The 26525-nt window shown below is 43.2% G+C and overlaps 1 protein-coding gene across 3 annotated transcripts in view; it reads right to left on the minus strand.

Moving 5' to 3' along the window:
• The window catches only part of CEP112 (centrosomal protein 112), a 421494-nt gene that overhangs the window by 33712 nt on the left and 361257 nt on the right, over positions 1-26525 (minus strand). For all 3 annotated transcript variants that reach the window (XM_039236017.1, XM_039236016.1, XM_039236018.1), the window contains one exon: positions 10869-10958. In XM_039236017.1, the coding sequence (XP_039091948.1) occupies positions 10869-10958 (90 nt within the window). The remainder of the gene's footprint in view (positions 1-10868; positions 10959-26525) is intronic.

Consider the following 26525-nt stretch of genomic DNA (forward strand, 5'->3'; position numbering starts at 1 on the left):
GTATTTTTTTCAATTGGAACTGTTCTCTAGTTCTGTATAGAAATCCAAAAGGTTACCTACATGTAAAGTATGTTCAAAGAGCCCTTTAAATTTCTGAATTTTCCTTTGTATAAAAATATCACCTTTCTGTCCTTATTTCCAATTTAAACAGATATGCGACTGATATGTCTAAAATACCTATGCTCTGTTATTTGTTTGACAATAAGCAATTTCAATCGCTTCTACCTCAAAATAGCCCCTTTCAAAACAGGAAGGAGATCTTTTCTGGCTGGGCCAAAGCAGAAAAGGAATTGCAAATAAATGGCATCAGAATATTTGATAACTTCTCTGAATGTGACAGGCACAGTAAATAGTCATCAAACATTTCTCCCTGTAGCCATGTTGACTCATATTGCTACCCTCTTTTACCATCTCTGTGTTTCTCTCTTTTACTTCTTTCCAGCTCTTCACTCAATTCCATGAATTCAGTGCTAGAAGCTGACAGAAAAGTGAGCCTTCACACGACATTGCTCAGGGATATACTCTCCTTTTTCTCTTCCTGGGAGACTGTACTCCATTATTCGGGTTAATGCTTATGATAAGCACCCATAGGTGCCCCCTATGCCACCTGGGTGGCTCAGTTGGTTAAGTGTCTGACTTCGTCTAAGATTATCTATCATCTCACAGTTTGTGAGTTTGAGACCTGTGTCAGGCTCCTTGTGGACAACTCAGAGCCTGGAGCCTGCTTTGGATTCTGTGTCTCCACCTCTCTCTGCCCCTCTCCTGCTCATGCTCTCTCTCTCTCTCTCAAAAATAAATAAACATTAAAAAAAATTAAAGCAAAAACAAATAAAAAGGTGGTATAGAAGAAAACTTGGTTTTAAGCTTTGGTTCTTGGTTTTTAAAGTGCCTCTGTCATTTACTGGCTTGGAGGAAGCCATTTTTTGGAATAAAAAAATAATTTAAAAACCCCACTAAAAATAAAGCCTAACCTACCTAAAAACCCCAAAAAACCAAACCCAAAGAAGTGAGAATGTATGATCACATTACTTCATTACAGGAGTGAAAGATGAGACCCGGTCTCAGGCAGATACAGCCAGGCTTTGAAGCCGGCAGCCCCAGGTCAGAGCCCCACGCAGCCCCTTTGTGGCCCTCAGCCCGGTCCTCATCGCCCCCCACCCCCCAACCCCGTGGTCACTGCCTGGACAAAGAGCCACTTCTGCCTGGAACACCTGCAATAATGCAGTGGGTGCTTTGCTGACACTTGGATTTGATAAATCCGCAAAGCACAGGATTAAAAAACATGCCTCCCCTCCCCCCCCCGCCCCGCCCCTCCCAGCACAAGGAGCCCAGTGAAGTTAAAAACAAACGGAATCTCAAGAAAGCAATGATGAAATGCAGAGCACAGTCATCCCAGAGAAGCTGTTTTTTAAAATGATGGTGTTGCGGTCATGGTGCTCAGTTTGTAATGGAGCTTTTGTGTACAAGTGTTGACTTGCTTTGCTGCTAAAACCTACTACGATAACTGATGTATAAGGAATATTTTGATGAGATGTCTATTTTAATGAAAATACTCATGTCCCTGACACTGTGCTTAAGTGTTTTTCAGAAAACAGAGGCAAGTATTCAAATAAACTCTCATTGAGAGCAAGATGCGGCCAAAATTAAATGTGGTTCTGTCCCTCATAACAGCACAAATTTCAGAAGGATGCATCATACCAGCTGTCTGGGAACAAATGTATTTTGTTGGCATGGGAACAAAAGAATTAGTCTGAATTTTGTAAATAAACTGTGGTTATTAAAATTACTTGAAACAAGCCAGTTAATAACCATTAAACATGAAAAGTCAATAAAAGTCTTTGAATTATATTTCTGTTGCAATTATTATTCCTGTTTTCATAATGTGCTTTGGGATAAAACATAGTTTTGCGCTGTTAGTACTTTTTAAATAGATTTCACTGCAGATGAGTTAGCCAACAGCAGCTAAGACTGGAAAGTTTAAAAAATCCATTATGGAAAACAGAAATGAAAGGCTTGGAAATCTGCAAAAGACCAATTCTTCCTTTTAACAATTGTCACGATTATTGCTTAATTGATTTTCTGTCTACATAGTGTCTTCCTCTGTAAGGCTGCCTATGACTCTATAGATTTGTTAGTTCCTCTTGATGATGACTGAGGTAGTTTAAAGATAAGCAGTGCTACCCAATGAAGGCTTTAAATATATTGATGTTGCTTCTCCTAATATCTATGTTACTCCCCGGGTAGATCACTGGGCTTTGTGGGAGGCAAATAAATTCTTCAGGAATGCAAATGGTAGTAGCTGTAATGGTGTAAACATTACAGAAGGAGGTAAGGCACTTTCGGAGATGTATCACATTACCCAAAAGCCACTGATACTAAAGGGATCTGATTTTATTCTTGAACCCAGGAACCTCGGAGGGAAGCTGCAGAGTGTTAAGTTTATCTGTAGAGAAAATAAGGGACTTTGCTGATATCTTTCCTGCTTTGGCCTTCTGAGGGCATCTTGAGGAAGAGACTCAAAAGGGAAGTCTAGCCTGGTTTAGAGAAGAGCAGAAAGGTGGGTCGCATGGCGTCTGTGACCTGGATGAACCTGGAGGACATTAGGCTGAGAGAAATAAGCCAGAGAAGTTAGACGGTCTCACCCCTCTGTGGATTTAAAACAAAAAATGGAAAAAAAGGCAAACTCACGGAAACAGAGTGGGATGGTGGCTGCTTGGGGCTGGAGAGTGGGGGAGTCATGGAAGCTGGGTAAAGGGTGAAGACCTGCAGTTGTAAGATAGTTTTGGACCTTCTGCATAGCAGGATGACTGTCATTAATAAGGCGGTGGTGTCTACTTGAAATCTGCCAGGAGAGTAGATCTTAAGCCCACACTACACACACACACACACACACACACACACACACACACACACACACACACACACGGGTAACTATGTGAGGTCCCAGAAGTGTTAATTAACCTACTTATGGCAATCATTTCACAATGTGCATCAAATCATCACCTTGTACATTTTAAATATATACAATTTCATTTGTTAATTACACTCAATAAAGCTGGAAAAAATTATTGAGAAAAAAAACGAGGAAAGGTGAGCTGTAAGGGTAGGGTGCCGGCATTTTGCTTTCTCTTGGTCTTCCCCAACCTACGACCCCTTCTGAGGGCCACAGATAAGCCATGAGAATGCTCAATGATCCCACTCACCCCTGAAGACAATTATAGAAGAATATTTATTTAAGCAGAAGCCTAGACAAGAATATGTTTAGAAAGTATCTACTTAGCAAATGTTCGGGGGTGCAATGCAAAAGATTTGGAATCACTACTCAGGTGCAGTGGCTTTTGGAACTCTTCATTCTCAGACTTCCTGAGGCAGGTGATGCTGCTAATCCTCTCTCCCCCCTTTCTGTCGTCTTTTCATGAATTCACCGCGTACTACATGGGCCCAGCCCTGGGCTGGATGCTGAATATAAGGATGAATATATTACCTTGTGTTATAGTTCAGAATTTCAAGTACACGTTCCCAAGTGAACATCCCACAGCTAGCCTCTCAGACTCAACATCTAGTGGACAAGACATCAGCTTATCAGTGAAAAACTTGGTATTATTCCTTTCTTTTGCTCTCTCTGTCTTTGTGTTCTGTGAATTTCAAGCAAGTCTTCACATCTACTCTTTCTTTCTACTCCCTTTGATAATATCCAGTTCAGGCCCTCCTGATTTCTAATGTCTCATGATGTGAATCTTAGTGCGATACCTTCTGAATTCATCTTTTGTTCATCTCATCTGCTGCCACCAGGTTAATCTTTCTAAAGTAAGAATGCAATCATGTAACACTACTCAGCGAAAGGACAAAAATCCTCAATGGCTGACAACTGCTTTCTGACCAATGACTGAACTTCTTAGCCTGGGATCCAAGATTGGCCACCAATGTTCCTAACACCTGGCACAGTGCTTGGTCAAGAATAGATAACAACACAGGCTTGTCCTTCTTTTTTTTTTTTTAAATTTTTTTAAATTTTTAAAATATTTTTATTTATTTCTAGGAGAGAGAGAGAGAAAGAGAGACAGACAGCGTGAGCAGGGGAGGGTCAGAGAGAGAGGGAGATACAGACTCTGAAATAGGCTCCAGGCTCTGAGCTGGCAGTCAGCACAGAGCCTGATGCGGGGCTCGAACCCACGAACCACGAGATCATGACCTAAGCAAAAGTCGGACACTTAACCGACTAAGCCACCCAGGCACCCCAACACAGGCTTGTTCTTTGTTTTTAATGGATGAAATGAATGAAGCTAAGTTTCTGGTCTTATTTTCCCCTTCACTGATGCCACCCTGTGTCCAAGATATTATTCACTTTCCCCTGAACCTTCTGAACCTGTTCTGCCTCACGTCTTCCCCCATTCTGTTCCCTATGTCTTTCCTTCCTGTTAATGCCTTCAGCTCATGTGTCCCCTTGGACTCTATGGCTAATTATAATGACACACATTTCACCTGCATTATGTTTTATAGTTTTTGAAGTACTTCTAACACATTATCTCGTGTTGATGTTCACATCAACCCTGTGGGAAGGTACTATTCCTGACTTTTTAAGAAGCCGATATCCTAAAGGTTTAAGTGATATGCTCAAGAGCACATGACAAATAGTGATAAGAACCAGTAGAGTTTCCCCACTGGATCATATTTGTCCTTGAAGCCTCTCCTTCTCCCCCTCTTTGTCTTGGTGTAGGTCTCTGGGACACTCTCTGTTCACTCCCCAAACACACACAATTATCTAAGACTGTCTTGTCTAGGTTTTCTCTTAAATTAATTGATGCGCCTAGACTTTAAAGTGGGCTGCTACAAAGCTGTGATTGAAATGTTAAGTGTGACTGGATTATATAAATATATAGTATGCATTATAGATAATATAATACACCATATATTTTATATAATGTAATTCATATATAACATATATTTGATTATTTCATTTGTTTTTGTTCCTTTTAATACTTTTTCAATTTCTTAATTTGAGTAGAGCTGACACACCATGTTCCATTAGCTCCAGGTGTACAACACAGAGACTCAACAAATGTATACGTTATGCCATGTCGCTGCAAAGCGTAGCTTCCATCTGCTACTATGTAGCGCTATTACATTATCATTTACTCTATTCTTCATGCTGTGCCTTTTATTCACATGACATTCATTCCATAGCTGGAAGGCTGTACCTACCAGTCTCCTTCACCCGTTTTGCCCATCCCTCCACCCCCTTCCCTCTGGCAAACATTGGTTTGTTCTCTGTATTTATAGGTCTGATTCTGCTTTTTATTTGTTTATTCGTTTGTTTTTGTTTGTTTTTTTTTTTTTTAGAATCCACATGACTGAAATCATATGGTATTTGTTTGTCTCAGTCTGACTTATTTCACTGGGCGTAATACCCTCTAGATCCATCCATGTTGTTGCAAATGGCATGATCTCATTCCTTTTTAGGGCTGTCTAATATTCCATCATATGCATACACAGAGAGAGAATTTATTATTTCCTTTCCCTGACACACCACACCCTCACTCTCTCTCTCTCTCTCTCTTTATATATACATATATATGCATGCCACATTTCCTTATCCATTCTTCTATTCATGGACACTTAGGTTGCCTCCATATCTTGGGTACTGTAAATAATACTGCAATAAAAATAGGGGCATATTATCTTTTTGAATTAGTGCTTTTGTTTTATTTGGGTAAATATTCAGTAGTGGAATTACTGGATCATATGGTGTTTCTATTTTTAATTTTTTGAGGAACCTCCACACTGTTTTCCACAGTGGTTGTACCAACTACTTAGATTCCCACCAACAGTGGATGAGAATTCCTTCTTTTCCACATCCTCGCCAACACTTGTTATTTCTTGTCTTTTTTATTTTAGCCATTCTGACAGGCATAAGGTGATATCTCATTGTGGTTTTGATTTTCATTTCACTGATAATAAGTGATGTTGAGCACCCTTTCTTATGTGCGATGGCCTTCTGGATGTCTTCTTTGGAAAAATGTCTATTCAGGTCCTCTGCCCATTTTTTAATCAGATTGCTTGGGGTTTTTTTGGTGTTGAGTTGTGTTAGTTCTTTATATATTTTGGATGTTAGCCATTATAGGATATATCATTTGCATATATTTTCCTATTCAGTAGGTTGCCTTTACTATATATTTAAAAAATATTTTTAAACGTTTATTCGTTTTTGAGAGTGTGAGTGAAGGAGGGGCAGAGACAAAGAGAGACACAGAATGCAAAGAAAGCTCCAGGTTCTGAGCTGTCCACACAGAGCCTGATGCGGGACTTGACGCACGATCATGACCTGAGCCGAAGTCAGTTGCTTAACCAACTGAGCCACCAGATGCCACTGCCTTCACTTTATGTTTTAAGACAATTTATGGGCTACTTGTGACACACCAGATAAGACTAAGAGCTAAACCAGTTGGCTGCCCAAAAATGCTAGCCATAAAACCAGGGCGCTCTCTAGGGGCAGCCCCAGGCAGGGAGATGAGGTGGGGCCCCGGGTGCTCCATGAAAGGCAGGCAGAAGCGTAGCTTCTCAGCAAGGGCTCAGTTCTCTTTAAGGCCACAGGGTCCCCAAGCCCCTGCCTGCCTCTAAGCTCTAAGCCCTGCCTGGGTTGGTGGACCCTAACTTTTTACCAGCTGAAGGTCTCCCTCCTTCCTTCCTTATGGACAGCAGTACCAATGTGTGTTCTTTCCACATCTTGTGATTCTAAGCCTCTGTGCCATTTAGAAGAAAAAGAACCTTCTCTAAATTCCATGTTTGGAGTCCATTTTCCACATATGTCTTCTGATCTACACGACTATAAACTCCCTGAGGACAAGAACCATAACTTATTCATCTTTGTTCCTTCTCAGTGCCTATCACTGTCCGGCACAATATGTCTGTCAAAAGAATGAAATATGCAAAAAAAAAAAAAAAAAAAAAGTATGACCCTGCAAGCAAAATACGCAACACTGCATTTTATTTATTAGATCTTAAGGATTGTTTTTTTTTCTCGCCAATTTATTTAAAGTAAGCTTCTGAGAAACTGAGTGAACGACATAATCTAAGCTACTCATACTTTCAAAACTTAAGATACTAGGTTCAAAGGAGGTGTTTTGTCCCGAGTATGTTATTAGCTGACATTGGTTACTGACTTTGTGATAAATACATACTTTGTATGGTGTTAAAAATGCTAAGTAAAATTTGAGACTATTTCTTTTCTTCCCTCTCTTTTCTATAACCCCTCAGACTGAACGATCTTGGCTCAGGCTAGCAAATTAGCCTCCTTGCAAATAATGAGATATCGTTTGCTTACAAAAACGAGATTTGGTTTTACACATATCTGAACTTAAGTGATACGTGGCATTTACCCATTTTACACAGTGCTCCATATAATGGATAATAATGTCCCGGGTGGGAGCAGTCCTACCCTGGGGCCGTCGCTACCATGTCGGGGAAGTCACTTCTTTCCCCAGTGACTTAGTTTCCTTGCACCCTGAGGAAGTTCACTCAGAGTTCTGATTCCCCCCTTCCTTGCTGCCATTATAGGACTGTCACTCGGATCTAATCTAGAATTAGAAATTATGAACTCCTGGTATGGATAAAAATAATGATGCTTTTTAAATTGCCTTGTTATTCATGGATTACAGGGAGAATGCTTCTACAGGGCTGACTTAGAAAATTACTATTTTCTAATTTTATGTGAGTCACATTGAATGGGCACCAGGAGCAGATTAACCCTCTGTAACTTCGGATGGACAAGCCTTGTTTGGTCAGTCTGTGGCCCGACCAGCCCAGGGTGAGGAGAGAGATGACAGCACCCAGGCAAGCTGGGGGAGGGGCAGCCAGAATACCACCCAGCAAGACCTGATGCGACGCAGCTTTTTGTTTTTAATTAAAAACATAACTTTTAAAATGCCTCATTCATTTTTTGTTTTTATAGACTCAAAACACAGGAATTTTTCTTAAATGAAAAACAGAAACAGTTTAAACTTTTTTTTTAAGCAAGTTAAAAAAGGAAGCCCAGGAAATTGTCCTTTGTAATTCTGCCAGTTTCAATTTTGATTCTTTGTGCAACTAGTATCGGGATAATAATATTTGGTTGAAAAGAAAGAGCAGAAAAGTTCCAAGAAGCTGTTTTGATTGTTTGATAGGTTGATGTCAGGCCGGCTACTGTTACTGCAGTTGCTCTGACAGATGCATAAAGGCAAATCATACACAACAATTTCGACATCTGAAATACCCTCAGTAAAGCTCACACAGGAGCAAACCCTACACAATGTCCATGGCAACACTTCTAATTATTTTTGACACCTTCCATTAGTGTTACAGATCGAAAGGGGGCCAAAGGTCAAGTTTGGATAAAACAAAAGTTACATTAAATGAAATATAGATGAACAGAATTGAATTCATGCCCATTATTTGCTCCTCGGTTTCGTTGAAATAATTGGCATTGAATTCCAGCTACACCCTAGGATCTTGTGGAAAGAACTCAACTTTTTTATGGCTGCAAAGATTATGAAATATTCAGTTTTCCCCATGGGTATTTCCTGACATTTCTTTGGTAAACTGTAGCCCTCATAGAAGATATCAGGAGTTAGTGCAAGAAATAATCTAAAAAGCTATTGTCACTGCAAAGATGAAAGCAACTTTGATGATCAAAAAGGAGTCAATAAAAAAAGACTGAAAATGGTTCCTGAATCCTTCCCTATTGTTCATTGGGGATTTCTTAATTTCCCTCCTCTCAGTATATTATGGAATTTTCTGTGTGAAGTTTTGCCATGAATTGGAGTGATGTCAACAAAGTTTTACCTTAAGTCGTATTTTATCACAAGTCGGAGAAGCCCAGGAGGGAGCGCCACTTCCGGCTTTTAAGCAGCTGGTCTAGTGACAAGCGTCCTGGCCGGAGGGGCAGCTCAGCTGCTCTTCAGGGACAAGCAGACCCATGCTGCCCGCCCCCCCAACCACTACATGATACAAGTGTCATCTGAGGAGGCGTTTTCTTCTGCAGCCAAATCTGTTCTCTGCCGGTGGAGGGTCAAGGGCATTGGCTACAGTACCACGTGTCTGGAACCATAAGTGCAGCCTTTTTATGAATTAAAAAAGAGCACGGTTCAGAATTCTGATAAATCTGGGTTTGAATCTACCTCTACTATTCATGAGCTCTATGAGCTGGGACAAGTTATTCAACCTCTCTGGGTTTTAGTGTGCTGTCTGCGAAATGGTGACAAAAACACTGGTCTTATATGGCTATGATGTCAAATGAACTGATAAGTGTAATGTTTCTTGGACAGTGTCTGTCATCTTACAGGCCTTTGATAAGGCATAGTCATTATTAAATTTTTCACCCTAGTATTGTTCTATATTACAGTTCTGATATTGACTGTACAATAGACTCTCTGCAATTTATATATATCCATATATATTTATGCACATTGTATAACACATGATATATGCATCTCTATATGTATGGTACACAGGATATATGCTAGAGAGTAGGAAGGAATTACAGAAGGTCAAGCCAATTCACCAAGTATTAATATTCGGCATCTATTAGATGCTTACGTTTGCCATTTTGTGCAAACCACTACCTCGGATCCTGTTTGTAAATATCTGCAAAGATGAAAAAACTTCCCTATTAGCCTTTGGTGCTTCCTCTTCCCATAAGGTCAAAATTCTCTAACCCAATGTCTCTATGAAACAACCAAAGTGTGAAGATCTGTCAATACCTAGGGAAGTTTCTGTGCTGGTGTCACTTAGAAGAAAGTTAGCAATCCTACCCCCGATGGCTGAGGACAGTGCATTATCAAAGGCTTTATTAAGACTTGCGATCTCTACTGAAACACTGCTGACTTTTAAAAATGTTTATTTTTGTGGTGGTGTGGGGAGAGTGGCAGAGAGATAGAGAATCCCAAGCAGGCTCTGCATTATTAGCACAGAGCCCAATGCAGGGTTCCCTGCCATGAACCGTGAGGTCATGACCTGAGCCAAAATCAAGAGTTGGATGCTTGCTTAAACGACTGAGCCACCCAGGCGCCTCGATACGCTGTTGACTTTTCAGTTTAAACTGCCAAAATTACCACAAAGAATAATTCATTCTAACCAGAAGAACTGGATGAAAATAATCCTGTCATTTGAACACAGAATAGGTCATTAGCTATTGTCACAGCCAGAATATTGTGGCTATATTAGATTTATTTCACTAACATACTGGAAAGAAGGCAAAAATTAAAGTTCAAAAGAAAACCTGATCTGTGTGAGTACGATAACGTCTGCATATGTTGGGACGGTGACATGGCGGGCACCGTTAGCTGCATACTCCTCCCTCCCTGGTTCAGGTTATCCTTCCTCTCCTCGTCCCTCACCAGCAGGTGATCCTGATGGGTCTAGGCCAGTTTGGGCTCCCTTCGTTCTCTTGCCAGGGATTGGACATGCCGGACTGAGCACGTGACCGGTTCTGGCCAATGAGACGTGAAGGGAGGTTTGTGTGTCGGAGGCTGGTTCTGGGATAGGTCTTCTTACTCTTCACAAGGGCTCCCTGGAAGCAGACAGTCCCCTTCTACCTCTGGAGACTGCTAGGTCTGCACAGGATGACGGCAGCTGCTGTCGCCATCTTGGATTGCTTTGGGGCTGAAGCCATCGCAGGAGGTAGAGTCATGAGAATGGCAGAGAGGCAGAGCCTGGCCCTACCTGCAGACTGCCGGTCTCGTGAGGTAATCAGTCCCTAAGCTGTTTATGCCAGCAAGGGGTGGAGTACTCAGTTACCTGCAGCCAAAGCATCCGAGTGGAAACAGAAGTATATGAGCCCCTTGGCCTGGAGAGAGGAAGGCAACCAACCGGCCAAGCAGAAGTGGGGAGAGTACCTGCTCCTGCGATTCCAGTTCCTTGTGCTGCAGTTTTTTCTCTGCGCATCGTACTTGGTTAGAGCGGTTTTCTAGTTCCTCTTGCAAAGCCTGAAACAATGTAAGAAGAACACAGAAACGTTAAAAGTTAGCATCCTTGAAAAGAAGTTTTACCACCTGAACTGGCATGAAAAAGGCCTCGGCTCTGGTCCGTTACTGTTGTTGCAAAGAGTCCAGGCAAACAAAACCAGACTTTTAATGTCACGCCCGTGTAGTTTTTGCTTTAGGAATTCCTAGCATAACAGATTCCAAACATAAAACAGACACATGAGCAGGTGTCAGTTCATTGAATTAAAAATGGCTCTTACATTTCCAGCATAAAACCAAAGCTCGCACTAAAGCTTAAAGCTATTGCTAATTAAGTGGCTCTATCGGTACACCCTCAAGGTACGCTGAGCTCTGAAAAGTCCTGCGGCAGCTAGGAATAGTAATGTTGGACAACATGACAGTTTTCAAAATGATACTAATAGTAACCTCAAAGGAATTTCTTTTTTTTTAAGGTTTAATTTTTTACTTATTTTTTGAGAGAGAGACACACAGTGTGAGCAGGGGAGGGAGGCAGAGAGGGAGGGAGACGCAGATTCCGAAGCAGGTTCCAGGCTCTGAGCTGTCAGTACAGAGCCCGATGTGGGGCTCGAACTCACAAATTGTGAGATCATGACCTGAGCCGAAGTCGGCCGCTTAGCCAACTGAGCCACCCAGGGGCCCCAGGGAATTTCTTTTCTTACGTCATTAGGCTGGTGTGGAATTTAGGGAACCTGTAGAAAGTATTCAGAGAGGAACCCTTTCAGTTGCCAAGTGGCTGATAGAAACAGGATTCAGGTTAACATGGGGCATTTAGAAACCATAAGATCAATAATCATCATGGCATTAGTTACCATTTTAAGTAAAGAGGTGAATTAGAAAAGAAACAGAATACATTCAAACCATCTGACCAATTACGGATATAATATATAGAAAGTCACAGCGAGCAAAATGCATGGCCTAAGAATTACAAAGATGCCAAATAAGGTCTTAAAGTAAAATTCATTCAGTGAAGACAACTGACTTTCTGTTATGTGTCAAGAACTGTAATAGGTATTTTCGATAGAATAATAAAAGAAAACAGACCCAAAAAAATCCTTCTCATGAAGCTTATGTTGTGGGTAGACAATAAGCAAACAATAAGTATATCAGTGAGAAGTGTAGATGAAAAACAAAGCAGGGTTGGACGATATTCTGGAGTGGGGTTGGGAAAGAGGCTGCAATTTTTCAAACTATTTATTTATTTTGAGAGAGTGAGCGAGAGAGAGCAGGGGAGGGTCAGAGAGAGGGGGAGAGAGAATCCTAAGCAGGCTTTGCACCGTCAGGGAAGAGCCCAACGAACCGTGAGATCATGACCTGAGCCGAAATCAAGAGTCGGATGCTTAACTGACTGAGCCACCCAGGTGCCCTGAAGATGTTGGAATTTTAAACAGACGGCCCAAGAAGGCTTGAGCAAAGACCTGAAGGAGGAGAGAGAGTAAGTCATATGATTATCTGCAGGGAGAAACTGCCCAGCAGGGGATACCACACGTGCAAAGGCCCTGATGGGGCATGTGTGAGAAAACTCCAGGACTAGCATGGAGAGTGAGCACAGTGGAGCCACAGTATCAGGGAGGTCATAGGTGCCCAGTTACGTCAGGTGACACAGGGCCTCAGGGGGCAACCAAGAACTTTAGATTTTCTTCAGAGGTAGAAGGGGAAGCTACCGGAGGGTTGTGGGCAAGTGCTGCTTTGGTTGCTGTGACGAACAGATGACAGAAGGATAAGGGCAGAAGCAGGGAGGCAGGGGAGAGGCCACGGAAACCTACTGGGGAAGGATGATGGGGAACTGGACAAGGGTGGTGGGTGGTGGTAGTTGGGGGTGAGGGAAGTGTCAGATCCCTCATAGGTTTGGAGACAGATTGGCAGCCCCCAGCGGTGTGTGCAGAGCATGAAAATAAAAAGACCTCCAGGATTTTGGGTTGAGCAGGTAGAAGAATGCAGTTGGGGAAGCTAAGAGAGGGATGTGGGAGCCTGGGATGCATGAAGTCTGGGAGGCCCGTTACACATCCAAGCAAAGACGCAGGGTTGCAGCTTGGTGTAAGAGTCTGAAGTTCAGGTAGAATGTCTAAGTCAGTGTCGATTAAGAAATCTTTCAATGCAGGGCACCTGGGTGGCTCAGTCGGTTAAGCATCCGACTTTGGCTCAGGTCATGATCTCATGGTACGTGGGTTTGAGCCCTGCATTGGGCTCTGTGCTGACAGCTCAGAGCCTGGAGCCTGTTTCAGATTCTGTGTCTCCCTCTCTCTCTGCCCCTCCCCTGCTCATGCTCTGTCTCTCTCTCAAGAATAAACATTAACATAAATAAACAAATAAGAATTCTTTCAATGCAATGCCATTCTTCTCTACATACCGATATACACAGTGGTTCTTAACCTCTTCTGGGGTTCTAGATCCAGCCAGCCAGCATCTGACGAATGTTATGTGCTCTCTCTCCACATGGAAATAGTACGCTTATAATTTTGCCTTTGACTTCAGGGAGCCCACATACTTCCTGAAGCCAATCTATGGGCGAACCCCAGGCTAAGAACCTCTAATTTAAAAAGTAAAGGGGTTGGAAGGTGAGGTGAAAAGCTTTAGGGGCTCTTTGATGTTATACCTGATTATTAAAGTCACAGTTCAACAGAGTCTGCCAATGAGCTTGAAGCTATTCTTGTTTATAATTTGGTGACTGTGTTCTGTGAATACAGTTGTTCCTATGCTTGTTGATCAAGTAGCATTTCTTTTTCCTTTGGTAGCTACCAATAAATAGGATCTTATCAGCTTCTCCTGTGGCATCACTGGGGAGAGTAATGATTGCTGTCTTCGGAAGAATGTTTGCACGTTTTTCTGTTCCCAGTCTCTCCTGCTCTCCCATCCACCCTCAGACTGCTGTCAGAGTGATCTTCTTAAACCGAGATCTAATTCTGTCAGTCCCCCGCTGAAACGCTTGCACGATGCTCCAGCATCCCTGAGAAACAGTCACACTCCTGAGCCGGGCATTCAGGGATCTCTGTCTTCTGGCTCCGGCCACGCCGAGCCCCCGCCACGCCTCAGTGTCGTGCTGATGCCACTGCCGCCATCAATAACAACAGGAACTATCACCGACTGCGTGGGTTTTATTTTTAGCCCTCACCGCAATCCTGGGTGGCAGGGTTCCTTCATGTACCTTACGGATCGCATAACTGAGGCTCCATGAGGTTAAACAGCCCGCTCTGCGGCCGGTACTAAGGAAGCCGGCCTGGCATGTTAAAACACGGACTAATTTCAAATCCTATACATTTGCTGCGGGTGCTGCCTCTCTCCCTCAGTGCCTGTTTTCTTTTTTCTTTGCCTTGAAGCTGTCTCACCTGCTCTGCTCGATGGTGTGGATCCTGAGAGCGAAGGCTGGATGCCTCTGGGCTCTCATCTGTCTCACGTCTGGCATTTAAGAGAATCAGCATCTGGGTCTGTGCAAGACTGCGAGCAACTGATGCTCAGGGTCCCTCCTCTTCAGGTCTGCGAGCCTACTGCCAAGCCGACTCGACGCCTGGCACACACTTGACACTGAATTCACATTTGTGGAAGGAGCTAATAAATATTTGAACTCTATACCTGAGGAAATGTGCTACAATCATCGGGGCTTCCAAACATCCGTAATACAACACATTAAAGGTCATCATGTTTCTGGAAGTACACAATATACAACTGTACCCTCCAAACATATATACTAGACACATATTATATATGGACATAGATGATATTACTGTTCCTTGTGATAACATATTGTCTGGTTTCTGCCACAATCAAAAATACAACTCGCCCTTGACTTTTCTTTAATTTTTCTCTTTATTTCACAGAAGAAAAAATAAAAGAGATGTGCACCTCCCTTGTCTGACACAAAATACTGTTCCCTGCCTCATCGCCCTCCTCCTCCACCAGCAGACCCTGGGCGTGGCCACATGCAGTGACCCCCACCCTGTTCTCCTCTCCACCCCCTTGATGTCACGTCATACCTGCCAGCCGCCCCCACCATGCTCCTCAGTCCGTTTCCATCACAGTCCCTAGTTACCGCCCAAATGCCAAAGCCAGAAGCCAATTTGCTTCCTCCGTTCCATGGCCGCATTGGGCACTGTTTGCATTCTTTCCCGAGGGTGTGAAAGAGGACAGTGGGCACAGAGATGCGGGTGGGGTGGGGTACGGGGTAGAATGAGGAATGGGGCATCCAGGGAAGGAGGGACTCAGAGATACCTCAAGGCTTTGACGCTGAATGACCACGAGCTACCAAAGGGACCAGAAGTGAGACAGGGCAGTAGGGGCAGGATGGTTTCCGACAAGTTGAGTTTAAGGCGCTGGCAGGACTTCTGAGGGGATCAGTCATGCGGGGAGGGGGTTCTGAGCAGGGCAGAGGAGTCTCAGACCAGGTGAAAATGGGACACTTCCTTGGGGAAGAAAGTAGAAGAAGTTTCACAAACCTGCCTACTGGGTGCCAGCTGCAGAGGGAAAGGGGGTTGGGGGCCAGTAAGAATTTGGGAGTCAGGAGGCAACCGAGAAGTCAGCATCACAGCTATGCATCTGAAAGCATTTCTTTTTTTTTTTTTTTTAATGTTTTTAAATTTATTTCTGAGAGAGAGACAGCATGAGCAGGCGAGGGTCAGAGAGAGAGGGAGACACAGAATCTGAAACAGGCTCCAGGCTCTGAGCTAGCTGTCAGCATAAAGCCTGATGCGGGGCTCGAACCCACAAACCATGAGATCATGACCTGAGCCGAAGCCGAACGCTCAACCAACTGAGCCACCCAGGCACCTCAATGGCTGAAAGAATTTCTAACTGGCAGGTAAAAGAATTAGATCTGATGCTTTCTCCACACTTGATGCAGTGGGAAGCCTATGACAGCCATATTTTATCAATGTTATCACAATGGAAGTGAAATTCCATTTGCTTTTCAAAAAGGTACCACTTCTCACATGTGCTCCTAGTTTAAGGATGTAAGACGTGATCTTTTTAAGGTTAATCGGAGAAAGCAGTTATGTCCAGAAATTACTTTTATTATCTGCTGAAAAATCAGTTTCGAAAATTGAAAAGTCACCGAATAATATCCCACTTTCAGAAAAAGTTAAATGTACTAGATGAAAGGCAAACGGCCGTTTACATTGGCAGCTGTTTCTGGGCTCATATTCTAAAACATTATTAGGCCATTAGAGGTCCAACCTCAGAATCTGACATAAGGATTGTGTGAGAATGGCCGCAATTACTCAATAAGAACGAGCAAGAACATTCTTGCAAGTTGTGGCTTCTTTACTCAAAAGCCTTCAGATCTGACATTTGACACACACACACACAAATCAAACTTGGAGTTTATTCCTGAGAAAAGCCCATGATGATGAAAGAACAGAATGTCCGACATCGGGTCACAAATATGAAACAAAGCAACCCAATTCGAACACTTAAACAGTTTATTCTGCAAAACTACTCCTCATCTCTCAACTCTGCTATGTTCACTTACATCATTCCCGAAAAGGCAGTTCTCTTCTCCCAATTAAACCTGCCTTGAAATGCCATGTAAGGCAGCTTGCTCTAGGAAGCTACACTTGCCGACTTTCGGGGTGCTTTGTGGTCGCCGGGAACACAGAAGGACGCATTCCAGAAGAAAAATGCAAATGGCATAATAAGCTTTGCAAGAACAATGAGGGTACCCTGCACTTTAAAAGGGAGCACGCTATAAAGTAATTTGGGTTGTTAGTTTAAAATATGAAAATAATTAGAGCAAACTGAAGTCGGAAAGATTATACATGTCAATGGACTTTGCAGGGGAAGGGGATGCGCTGGGAGCTTATGGGCCTTCTGAATGGCACCTGTGTTAGCCTTGAGCTTTTCCATTGGTTTGGGGGGGGGGGACAGAGTATTGTAGTCAGTGCTATTTTCATAAAAATTATAAACATGATTCAAAGCAAACCACTCAACTTGTAAAATCATGCATTAAGGAATCATGTGCAGTCTTATTAAAAGCCAGTTTCTCCTGCAGTTCTGAAGCAATTAAGCAAGCATGAGATGATGAAACAAAAGAGTTCATTTCAATTATAAAGTGGTTAAAAAGTTATTTAATGAAGGAAAAATCCATTGGAAGGGAGAGGTACCGCGCTATAGTGATAAAAGGCTATGGGAGCCCCTGGCGGGCTCAGTCAGTAGAGCATGTGACTCTCGATCTTGGAGTCATGAGTTTGAGCCCCACAATGGGTACAGAGACTGGATAGATAGATGATAGATATATAGGTAGATAGGTAGATAGATAGATAATCAGAATGTTCCCAGCATACAAGGCATTGAATGCCTACATACAAGTCTTATGTAAGCCCAGCACACAAGTCTTATGAATGACCAGAAGTCTTCCCAGAGATCTGACCTTGCCTTTAGCTAACCTCTCAGCCAGCGCCAAAGGTGGGGGTGGTGGCAGGTATCCATCTGGGCCCACTATGAACTTACCATCCTTTCTCAGTAGGCCATCCAGCTAAGCGAATTTGTCCTCAGCTCATCACCCAGAATATTTGTGCTCTCTCGCCAGAGAATACAATCTCAAACTCTCTACTTCCCCATCTTTACCAAAACCTCAGTTGTGAAAAATTTGGAAAACTACTTTCTAGTCAAAACAGACTCAACAGGAAAAGGCTACCCTTCTCCTTATTCACTTCTGGAAACACTGTCAGCAGAGTGGACTCTTACCATTTTGTAACTCACGCTACAGGACTATGTCTTCCTGCTTTTTAAGAGTTTTCAAACCCGTTCTCATGGACTTGAAATGTAATGCATTTTATGCTTGTATTCTGCCTCATTCTGTGTGCCAGGTCGTGGCAAAATGCTTACCTCCATTTCACAAATCATCACGAGGCCTATGGGCACATTTTTCTGAGCCTGCCATACATTGAGGGGCAAAGGGCACATGGACCCTTTCCTTGGTTCTGTCCCAGAAACCATGTAGAGCATGTGGGAATCTTGAGGAGCACAGAGTTCTTTTATTTAAAGAAACTGGTTTAAAGCACACATAAACCAAAAATAATGGATTAAGTTCTGCCCTATATGAATATAAAATTGGGGTCCTCAAAGTCATTGATTTTGAGGACTCTGGGTTATGTGTGTGGTCATGAAATGAGGAAGTGGGTGAGCCTCTTCTGGGTGAAATGCAGAAAGGACCTCGTTAGCAGTAAGCTCTGTCCCGCTGAGGAGTTTTAACAAGAAAAAAAAAGCAGAGTATTTGTACTATAGATGCTGGTTGGAAGAAGTTGGCCTGGCAAACTGCTGAAAACCAGCAAAGCCGGCTGATGGGTAGATGGGGGTTCAACATGCTATTTGCCCCCCACTTTTGTGTATGTTGGAAAGTTGCCATAAAAAAAGTTAAAAAACAATTTGAAGCTTTCCCTACTTAAAAAACATGAAGTCATCCTAACATTCCTTTCATGAGGCTTGAATTTACTATCTTACTTCAGAGAGGACACATGACTCAGTCATCATTCAGTGGGCAGGAGAGATGCAGAAACATTTCCCCATGTGTATTCTGAACATAAAGTTAAGGAAGCAAGGAGTGATGTTCATCTTTTGACCTAAGGAGAAGATACCTGGAAAGGGAAGGCTTATTTGTATTTTTAGTAAGATGTCTTTACATACAGTAAAATTCCAGGTTTATTTTTCAATGGAAATGGCCTCTTTTCCATTTAAAACATGTTAGATGATTTAAAAGGTTGTGCCATAAAATTTCTATTAGCATTATAAAATCTTGGTATCAACCATCACACACCGATTGGCTTCTCCCTCAAATGGAAATGACATCTGATCTGTGACTACAGGGAGGAGACACCAATTATGAAGGGGAAATAGGGATGACTCTCCTTTAAACCTTAGTTGCCTTTTTAATAATGCCCACATTTGCTTCCGCAGCATTTACTTCAACTCAGTTTACAAATGGTGCCGACAATGCATCTTCCCATGAGCAGGTTTTCTCTGACATGTCAACTGACGCAGAAGCTGCAAATGATTTTCTTTCTACTATTGCTAAGTGAAGGCTAAGGGAAAATGAAATACAAGCAATAAAATCTTACTATTTTAATGTCAGATTTATAGACTTTTTTTTTTTTTTAAAGCACATCTTAAGCCACTGGCATATAGCAGGAAGATGAAGCCATGTCCCCCAGATGAGGAGATATAAATCTGGGAAGAGGGATGATGACACAAAGGCAGTGACATTTTTACCGGGTGGTCCTACTGGCTATTTACCGAGGCTGTTATAGCTTCTGTCTGATTTTATTTTATCTTTCTTAATAGGCTAAATCTACTAACAAAAGTAACAAGTCTTCAACTGAAATGCCAGTCAAGATTTCTTTTGAAGTGATTTCTTCATTTAGATCCACCGAGGATGAAAAACAAACCATAAAAAAGTTTTATTAGTGATTCTACAGAATGGGGAATGGGTTCACACTATAGATCTAAAGAAAACCAGAACCACAGTCATGCAGAGGCCACTAATGTATTCAAAACTCAGCAGTAGAACTTTTTTTTTCTATACGGCTTGCATTCAGGTTTTTAATTTTTTTTTTCACATTCCAAGCAAGCACTCTTTTTCTTCCCCCCTCTTTTTTTAACCCTCGTTATTCAGCCTCTGGTGATACTGGCATGAAGGAAAGGAGATCTTTCAGGAGTGTTAACCCCATACACATGTTACTCTTCACATCAGGCAAAATTCCTTTCAGGTGGAAAGTTTTTCGTCCCTGTTGCCACAAACCACATGTATGAGAAATTGCACTTGGACAGGAGCCATTGCTAGAGTACGGAGTAGGCTACTGATTCAACATGAAAGGCCAAGGTGTGGCAGCCTACATAAAAAGCAAGAGGAGCATTTTCACCAAAGAATAAGAAAGTTACCACTTTTTCTCTCTTTCACCCATTTTCAGTCTTTTAAAATTCCTGACTAATTTCCTCTAAAAGTCCTAAAACTACACTTTAAAAAAGTTGGTGTTTCCTGGTCTTAACACCGTTTCCGGGAACAGAAATCACATTATCCTCAGACTCTGCTGATCTGAGGGAGCTGGCATCTCCTAGCCCACCTCACCAGCCTTTCCCTAGTCAGCTCCTGACCTGACCTGTCTCCTCTTCAACTAGCCAGCAATTTTCTACTCGGGAAATCCAAAGCACATCTGGCCCCCTCTGCCACTCGGGACAGGCTAGCTTGTGAGCAAGTTCTTGTCGCAGGTGGTAGAAGTCGAGGATCAAGTTCAAGAACCACAGCTAGGACATCTCAGGACCATGGAGGAGTGGGGCAGAGAGAAAAGTGTCAGTCTCGCAGACCACCCCTCTTTTTCATGAGCCCAGGGAAGAGGGAGCACCCGTAAGTCATTCATTTCAATTTTGACTTTCCTACAACAGCTGATCCCTCACACCTGTGATCCCTTGAGCATGTAGCCTTCATTCCAATTTGCCTGCAATGAACCATGAATTTCTCCTCTATTAAAACTGAAGAAGAGATGCGCCACGTATGACAGAGAAGGCACTTTAAGAAATGGCTACGAGGCCCCCAGCAGGAGTGGCTGGGTGCCGTCATTAACTAAGGTAGGAGGAACAGAACAAAATTAAAATATACACAAAGGAAGGGGAAAAATAAGTTCTGTGCGACACAGATTCAACGATAATACATTGCTAATGACAGCCATGAGAGCACGGTGCCAAGGGAGATATCGTGAGGGAAGCATCTGGGGGCAGGAAGATGGTGAGTGCAGTGTCTGAGTGCACACCATGACACCAGCGTTCCCTGTCCTATGGGCAGTGGCCCCGGCCCCAGCAGGGGCTGTCCTGCTGATGGTCCTGAAGCTCACCCCCACGCACCTCTCACATGTCCTCTGGTTTGACCTCTTCTCCTGTTTCTTACATGTGTACACGGTGGCCCACCGTCACCTCAGAGGTATCAAGTCCAAGATCAAACTCAAGATGTTCTTCCTCAACCAGCTCCCCTCCCCACTGTCCTGGCTGATCAGTGACACAGCACTCTTTCCGCCACCCGGGTTGAAACCAGTCAGCCCTCTGTGGTCTCCCTCTTTCAGTCTCCCTCCCTGTGAGCTGCCAGGTTCCTTCGATTCCTATTAGAAGCATCTCTTATTTTGGCCTCCATTTTTGTACACCACGATTCCACATTTTTCTGGTTGTGACCCCCTGGGTACCCCCTGGAAGATAAGTTTTTCTCAAAGACTATCTTTTTATGCTACTCTCCATCTCCAAAATATAAATGCCTGACCATTTCCTACCATGTCAAGTTCACCTTACTTCCACATCCCTCCATAATCTTGCTTATCATGTTCAGCGTACTAACTTCAAGCTAACATGTTAGCTCCTACGTCAGGTGCTGTGCTAACATGTCAGATCCCATAGGTCAGGTGCTGTGCTAACGCGTTAGCTCCTACGTCAGGCACTGTAGTAACATGTTCGCTCCTACGTCAGGGGCTGTGCTAACATGTCAGATCCCACAGGTCAGGGGCTGTGCTGATGCGTTAGCTCCTCCGTCAGGCTTTGTGCTAACATTAGCTCCTACATCAGGCATTGTGCTAAGAGTCCTAAATACTCCATTCCTTTCACATAACTGTCTAAGAAAGCTCACTTTAGAGAGAGGCAGCTAAGGCTGCTACAGGTTGGCCAAGTTTTCCAGCTAGAAAGTCACAGAGAGAGGATATGGCCACATGTCAGCTGGACTTAGGAGGAGGAAATGGTGCTGCCTGAGCACCTTGCCTCTTATGCCTCTCGACCTCCACTTCCTGCTACCAAGAGGCCCCACTCTGCACTGTCCTGTGGGCCTCTGTCCCTTCCTTCAACTTTTTTAAAAAAAAGTTTATTCATTTATTTTGAGAAAGAGAGACAGTGGAGGAGGTACAGAGAGTGGGAGAGAAAGGGAGAATCCCAAGCAGGCTCCGCACTGTCAAGTGAAGCCCAACTTGGGACTCAAACCGACAAACCTTGAGATCATGACCTGAGCTGAAATCAAGAGTTAGACACTGAATTGACTGAGCCACCCAGACACCCCTGTTTCTTTCTTCATCTTATTTAGAATACCTACAACTGTCTATGCTAAATACTATCTTCCTTCAAAAGCCTCCAGTGACTCAAAATGATCTGGGTCTGGACTTAAGACATTTAGTCTTTAACTTAAAAAGCAGGAGGAAAAAGAAGTTTCTGTGTCACAGATTCAGAAGTAACATTGATGCCGATGGTTTGCCTTGTAGAGTATGGTGTCAAAAAAGAAGGGCATTGCACCATGTTCTGGGTTGAATTACATCCCCCCCAAAAATATATGTTGAAGTCCTAACCCTCAGAACCTCAAAACATGGCCTTATTCAGAAATGGGAACCTTGAAGATGTAATTGGTTACAAAGAAGTCATGCTGGATTAGAGGAGGCCCTTAATCCAGTACGACTGGTGTTCTTATGAGAAGAGGAAAGTGTGAAGATGTTGGCCATGTGACACTCCAGAGAATGGAAAGTGGTGCCAAGGGCGCCAAAGCCTGCTGGGAAGCACTAGAAGGGAAAAGTAAGCAAGGGAGGATTCTTCCCGAGAGCCTTCGGAGGGAGCATAGCCCTGCTGGCTCTTTGATTTCAGACCTTTAGTCTCCAGAACTGTGAGATGATCACTTCCTGCTGTTTCAAGCCACCCGGGGTTTGGTACTTGGGTACGGCAGCCTAGGAAATTCACACACATGCCAAGGAACTTCCCTTGTTTTACGTGTCTTCTCTCTGAAGCACGATAATGCACGCGTACACACACACGCACACACATGCACGTTCCTTCCATACTACCTACCTGTAGACCTCATTCTGTCCACGTGAGGACCGATGGCATTCTCATTGTCAGCCAACCTGGAAAATTGGAGATTTCCCCAAAAATGGGCATCTGGAGAGCATTACTATTACATTTATTCACTTGCATCTCCATGATTTTGTGTCTGTGGTCATATCAGGTTATAAAAGGCCATCGATCATTCCAGTTTAATAGTGGCGTGTTCTAGGCTGATGAAAGGAAGGTGTCCAAGAGGTGGAAGCAGAGACCCTTAGGTGAGCCCGTTTCCAGCCCTCCCACATTCACAGAAGATGGAAAATATATATTCCAGATAGAGTATTTTCCTCTTTCTTTTTTTTTTTTTAACCCTAAGATATTATGATATCTGGAGCCAGTACTTATGAAGGAAGTAGTTTAAAACTTTCGTTTAAACCACTTAGAAGGAGAGGATTTACAAAGATCCTGTTTAATGTTCAGCTGACACATTGTCAAAAACATTTATCATTCAACCTTTTGAAGTTTCTCCTACTCCCTTCTACTTATGAAAGCTTGGATTGTGGTTCGTTATCAACAACAAAGGACACACGTGATAGTGTTTTTATAGTCAGCCTTTCAGTTTGATTGTTGGACTACTAAGCAAAATTAAATTCTCCTGATCAGTAAAATGATTAGGGACCTAGTTTTCATGCTGAATGCACAACACAAGTGATCTTTGAAATCACTTCTATGTGGACCCAGAGAGAATGGAGGGGACTTGGAAATCTCACCTAAGTGTTTTACAGTGCTCCAAATTGTAAGAACCTTCGTGTACAGGAACCTACTATGTTACATCAGGTGGCAATTTCTGCAGTGCCGATGAGGAAACAGGGACCCACATTGCTGAGATTTCTCTGGCGACATAATCCCAATATAAATTTCTTCCCATTGAGAATACGTCCAGTTCACATTTTTACGAGAGGAATCCAAACTCTTTCTAAATAATTCCACTGAATGTTTTAAAAGCACGTTCAATGTATTAGACCTTATTTGGAAAAGCAGAAAGTTGGGGGAGACGTGGTCTCACCTTTTGAGGAGGTTACAGTATCACAGAAGGGATGCAATACGGACAAAAAGCAGGGGAGATCAAAGGTGTCTTAAGCACCCAACTGAGAAAACAAAAGGAAAGAGGGAGGACAGGGGAAGAAGTTCAATGACATCACACAGAAGGAAGTAGGTAAGTACAGAATGTGGGACACTCTACAGGACAACTCACTTGGTTTCTGTAAGAAGTCAAGAGCATGGAATAAAAAGTAAGAAAGGCTCTGCTTTTGACTGAAAAAAATAGAAGATAAATAACGACCAAAGGTAATCTTTGGATCTTGTTTGGATCCTGACTCAGACAAATGAACTGCAAAATTTTATATTCAATGGGCGATATGTAGGTATGAAGCAGATATTTGATGATACAGAAAGGTAACTGCTAATTTTCTTAGGTATGACAGTGGCACCATGGTTGTGTGAGATGTCCACGTTTTCTGAGAGGCGTTCTGGAATGTCCGGGGTTAAATGACATGATGTCTGGAATTTGCTTTGAAGTATTTTAGCAAAGAAAATAGGGAAAAAAGATAAGGTACATATGGCTAAATCTAGATAACTATTAGTACATGGGGGTTCATAGTACTATACTCTCTACTTTGGGTATGTTGGCAAATATTCATAATAAAACTTAAACATATGTAAACATATGTATATAATAAAATGACATGGGGGTGGGGCACCTGGGTGGCTCAGTTGGTTGAATGTCCAACTCTTGATTTCAGCTCAAGTCATGATCTCACGGTTTGTGGCTTCGAGACCCTCACTGGGCTCTGTGCTGACAGTGTTGAGCCTGCTTGGGATTCTCTCTCTCCCTTCCTCTCTCTGCCCTTCCTCTGCTCATTCTCTCTCTTTCTCTCTCTCTCAAAATAAATAAACATTTTTAAAAAATGACATAGGAGGAGAAAGCACGAGGAGATAGGAAAGTCTACAGGTAGAAAGTGGCACTTGGGGAAAACCTTGTATAATATTTGTGATTTGGACAGGCAGGTGGGGGAAGGGGAAGAACTGTCCACCTATAAAACAGGATTTGCAATTTTTTTTTGCAATTTGCAAAAGATAAATAAGAAAAAAAATGAGGGCACACTTAGCAAAGAACCTGCAGCTCAAAGGAGCAGTCCCTGTGAAGGGGAAGCAGTCCTAAAAATGGAGTCAAGATCAGATCACAGAGGCCTTGAATGCCAGGCTGAGTTTACACTGAATATGGTGAAGAGGAGATGGGTTTTTGTGCAAAAAACCCCGAAGTACTTGCTTAAACTCAAGTATACATAATTACTTCCTAGATGCTAATGATGCATATCCCAGGTTTAACATGTACAAAACTGGACATTATTTTCAGTTCTCCTACCTTCTTCCCCTAACCTCCTATCCATCCCACTCCTCTGCCTAAACCTAGGTAGCCTCATACATATTCATGTCTAGACTAATGAACCCATATTCCCCCAGCCATCCAAATCCAGAAGCTCAAGGACACACCTGAATTTTCCCTCCCCTTAAGCTCCTGTTGGATCAGCTACCTGCCTTTGCTTGCTCATTCTCACTGGGGCTATGAACACACTCACAGGTCTCTCCTTTCCAACGCATGTTGTCAGAGTAACAGTCCCGATCAGCTTCTCCCCGTGTCTATGAACAGCACCAGCGTCACCCACACAATCCAGCAAGTTATCCAAGGCAAAAAAGTCAGGAGGTATCCTCGACAACCTGCCTTTATTCCATTATCCCCCTGCCCCAGAGTCCTGGTTTTCCTCATGAAGCCCTGTGGATTCAATCTCTTAAATACCTTTGATTCAGTCCACTTGGTGCTATCTCAGCTGACATCCTTGGACTGTGTTGTCAGAGCTTCGCATCTGGTCTCTGCTCACTCCTGGTGGCTCCTAGCAGTCTATTCTCCACAGAGTGGCCAGTTATCACTTCAAAAGGCTTATCTAGAAGTTACCACTGAGTCCTTTCTTCCCCTCGCCTCCCCTACCACATGCGACTTTGTCTTCAATGTGCACAACGCACCCTATTCTTTCCACGTCTGATTCCACTGGCCTTGTCTGAGCCATGGCCATCTTTCACCTGAAGACTCCCGAGGGGACCTCTGGTCTCCCTTCATCTCCCTGAACACGGTAGTCAGCTCCACCCACCTGAAGTGTAAAGTATAAAGGCCTCTCACCTGCTCAAAACTCTCCAGGGGCTTAGTGTTACACTTGGAATAACATCCCAACTCCCCTGAGGCTCGTAAGGCCCTCACAGCCCGGCTGCCCCCTGTCCCTCAGGCCCCTTGTCCTAGCCTCTCTCTTGTCCTCCCCGGTCCAGCCACACACTGTCTTCCTTTTCTTCTTCTTCTTTTTTTAAATGTTTTATTTATTTCTAGGAGAGAGAGAGAGAGAGAGACAGCGCGAGCAGGGGAGGGCCAGAGAGAGAGGGAGTCACAGACTGAAACAGGCTCCAGGCTCTGAGCTGGCTATCAGCACAGAGCCCCACGCGGGGCTCGAACCCACGAACCGTGAGATCATGACCTAAGCGAAAGTCGGACGCTTAACCGACTAAGCTACCCAGGCGCCCCTTTCCTTTTCTTCTTTGACCAAACCAACTTTGTTACTACCTTCTCTTCTTTCATGAATATTTTCTTCATGATCTTCACATGGTCAACTTCTTCCTGTAGCTATAGGCTCAGATCATACATCACTTCCTTAGGGATGCCTTTCCCGACCACGCAGCCTAAATCAGCCTCAT

Source organism: Hyaena hyaena, unplaced genomic scaffold, assembly GCF_003009895.1.
Source record: "Hyaena hyaena isolate Hyena2069 unplaced genomic scaffold, ASM300989v1 scaffold_104, whole genome shotgun sequence".
Classification (NCBI taxonomy): domain Eukaryota; kingdom Metazoa; phylum Chordata; class Mammalia; order Carnivora; family Hyaenidae; genus Hyaena; species Hyaena hyaena.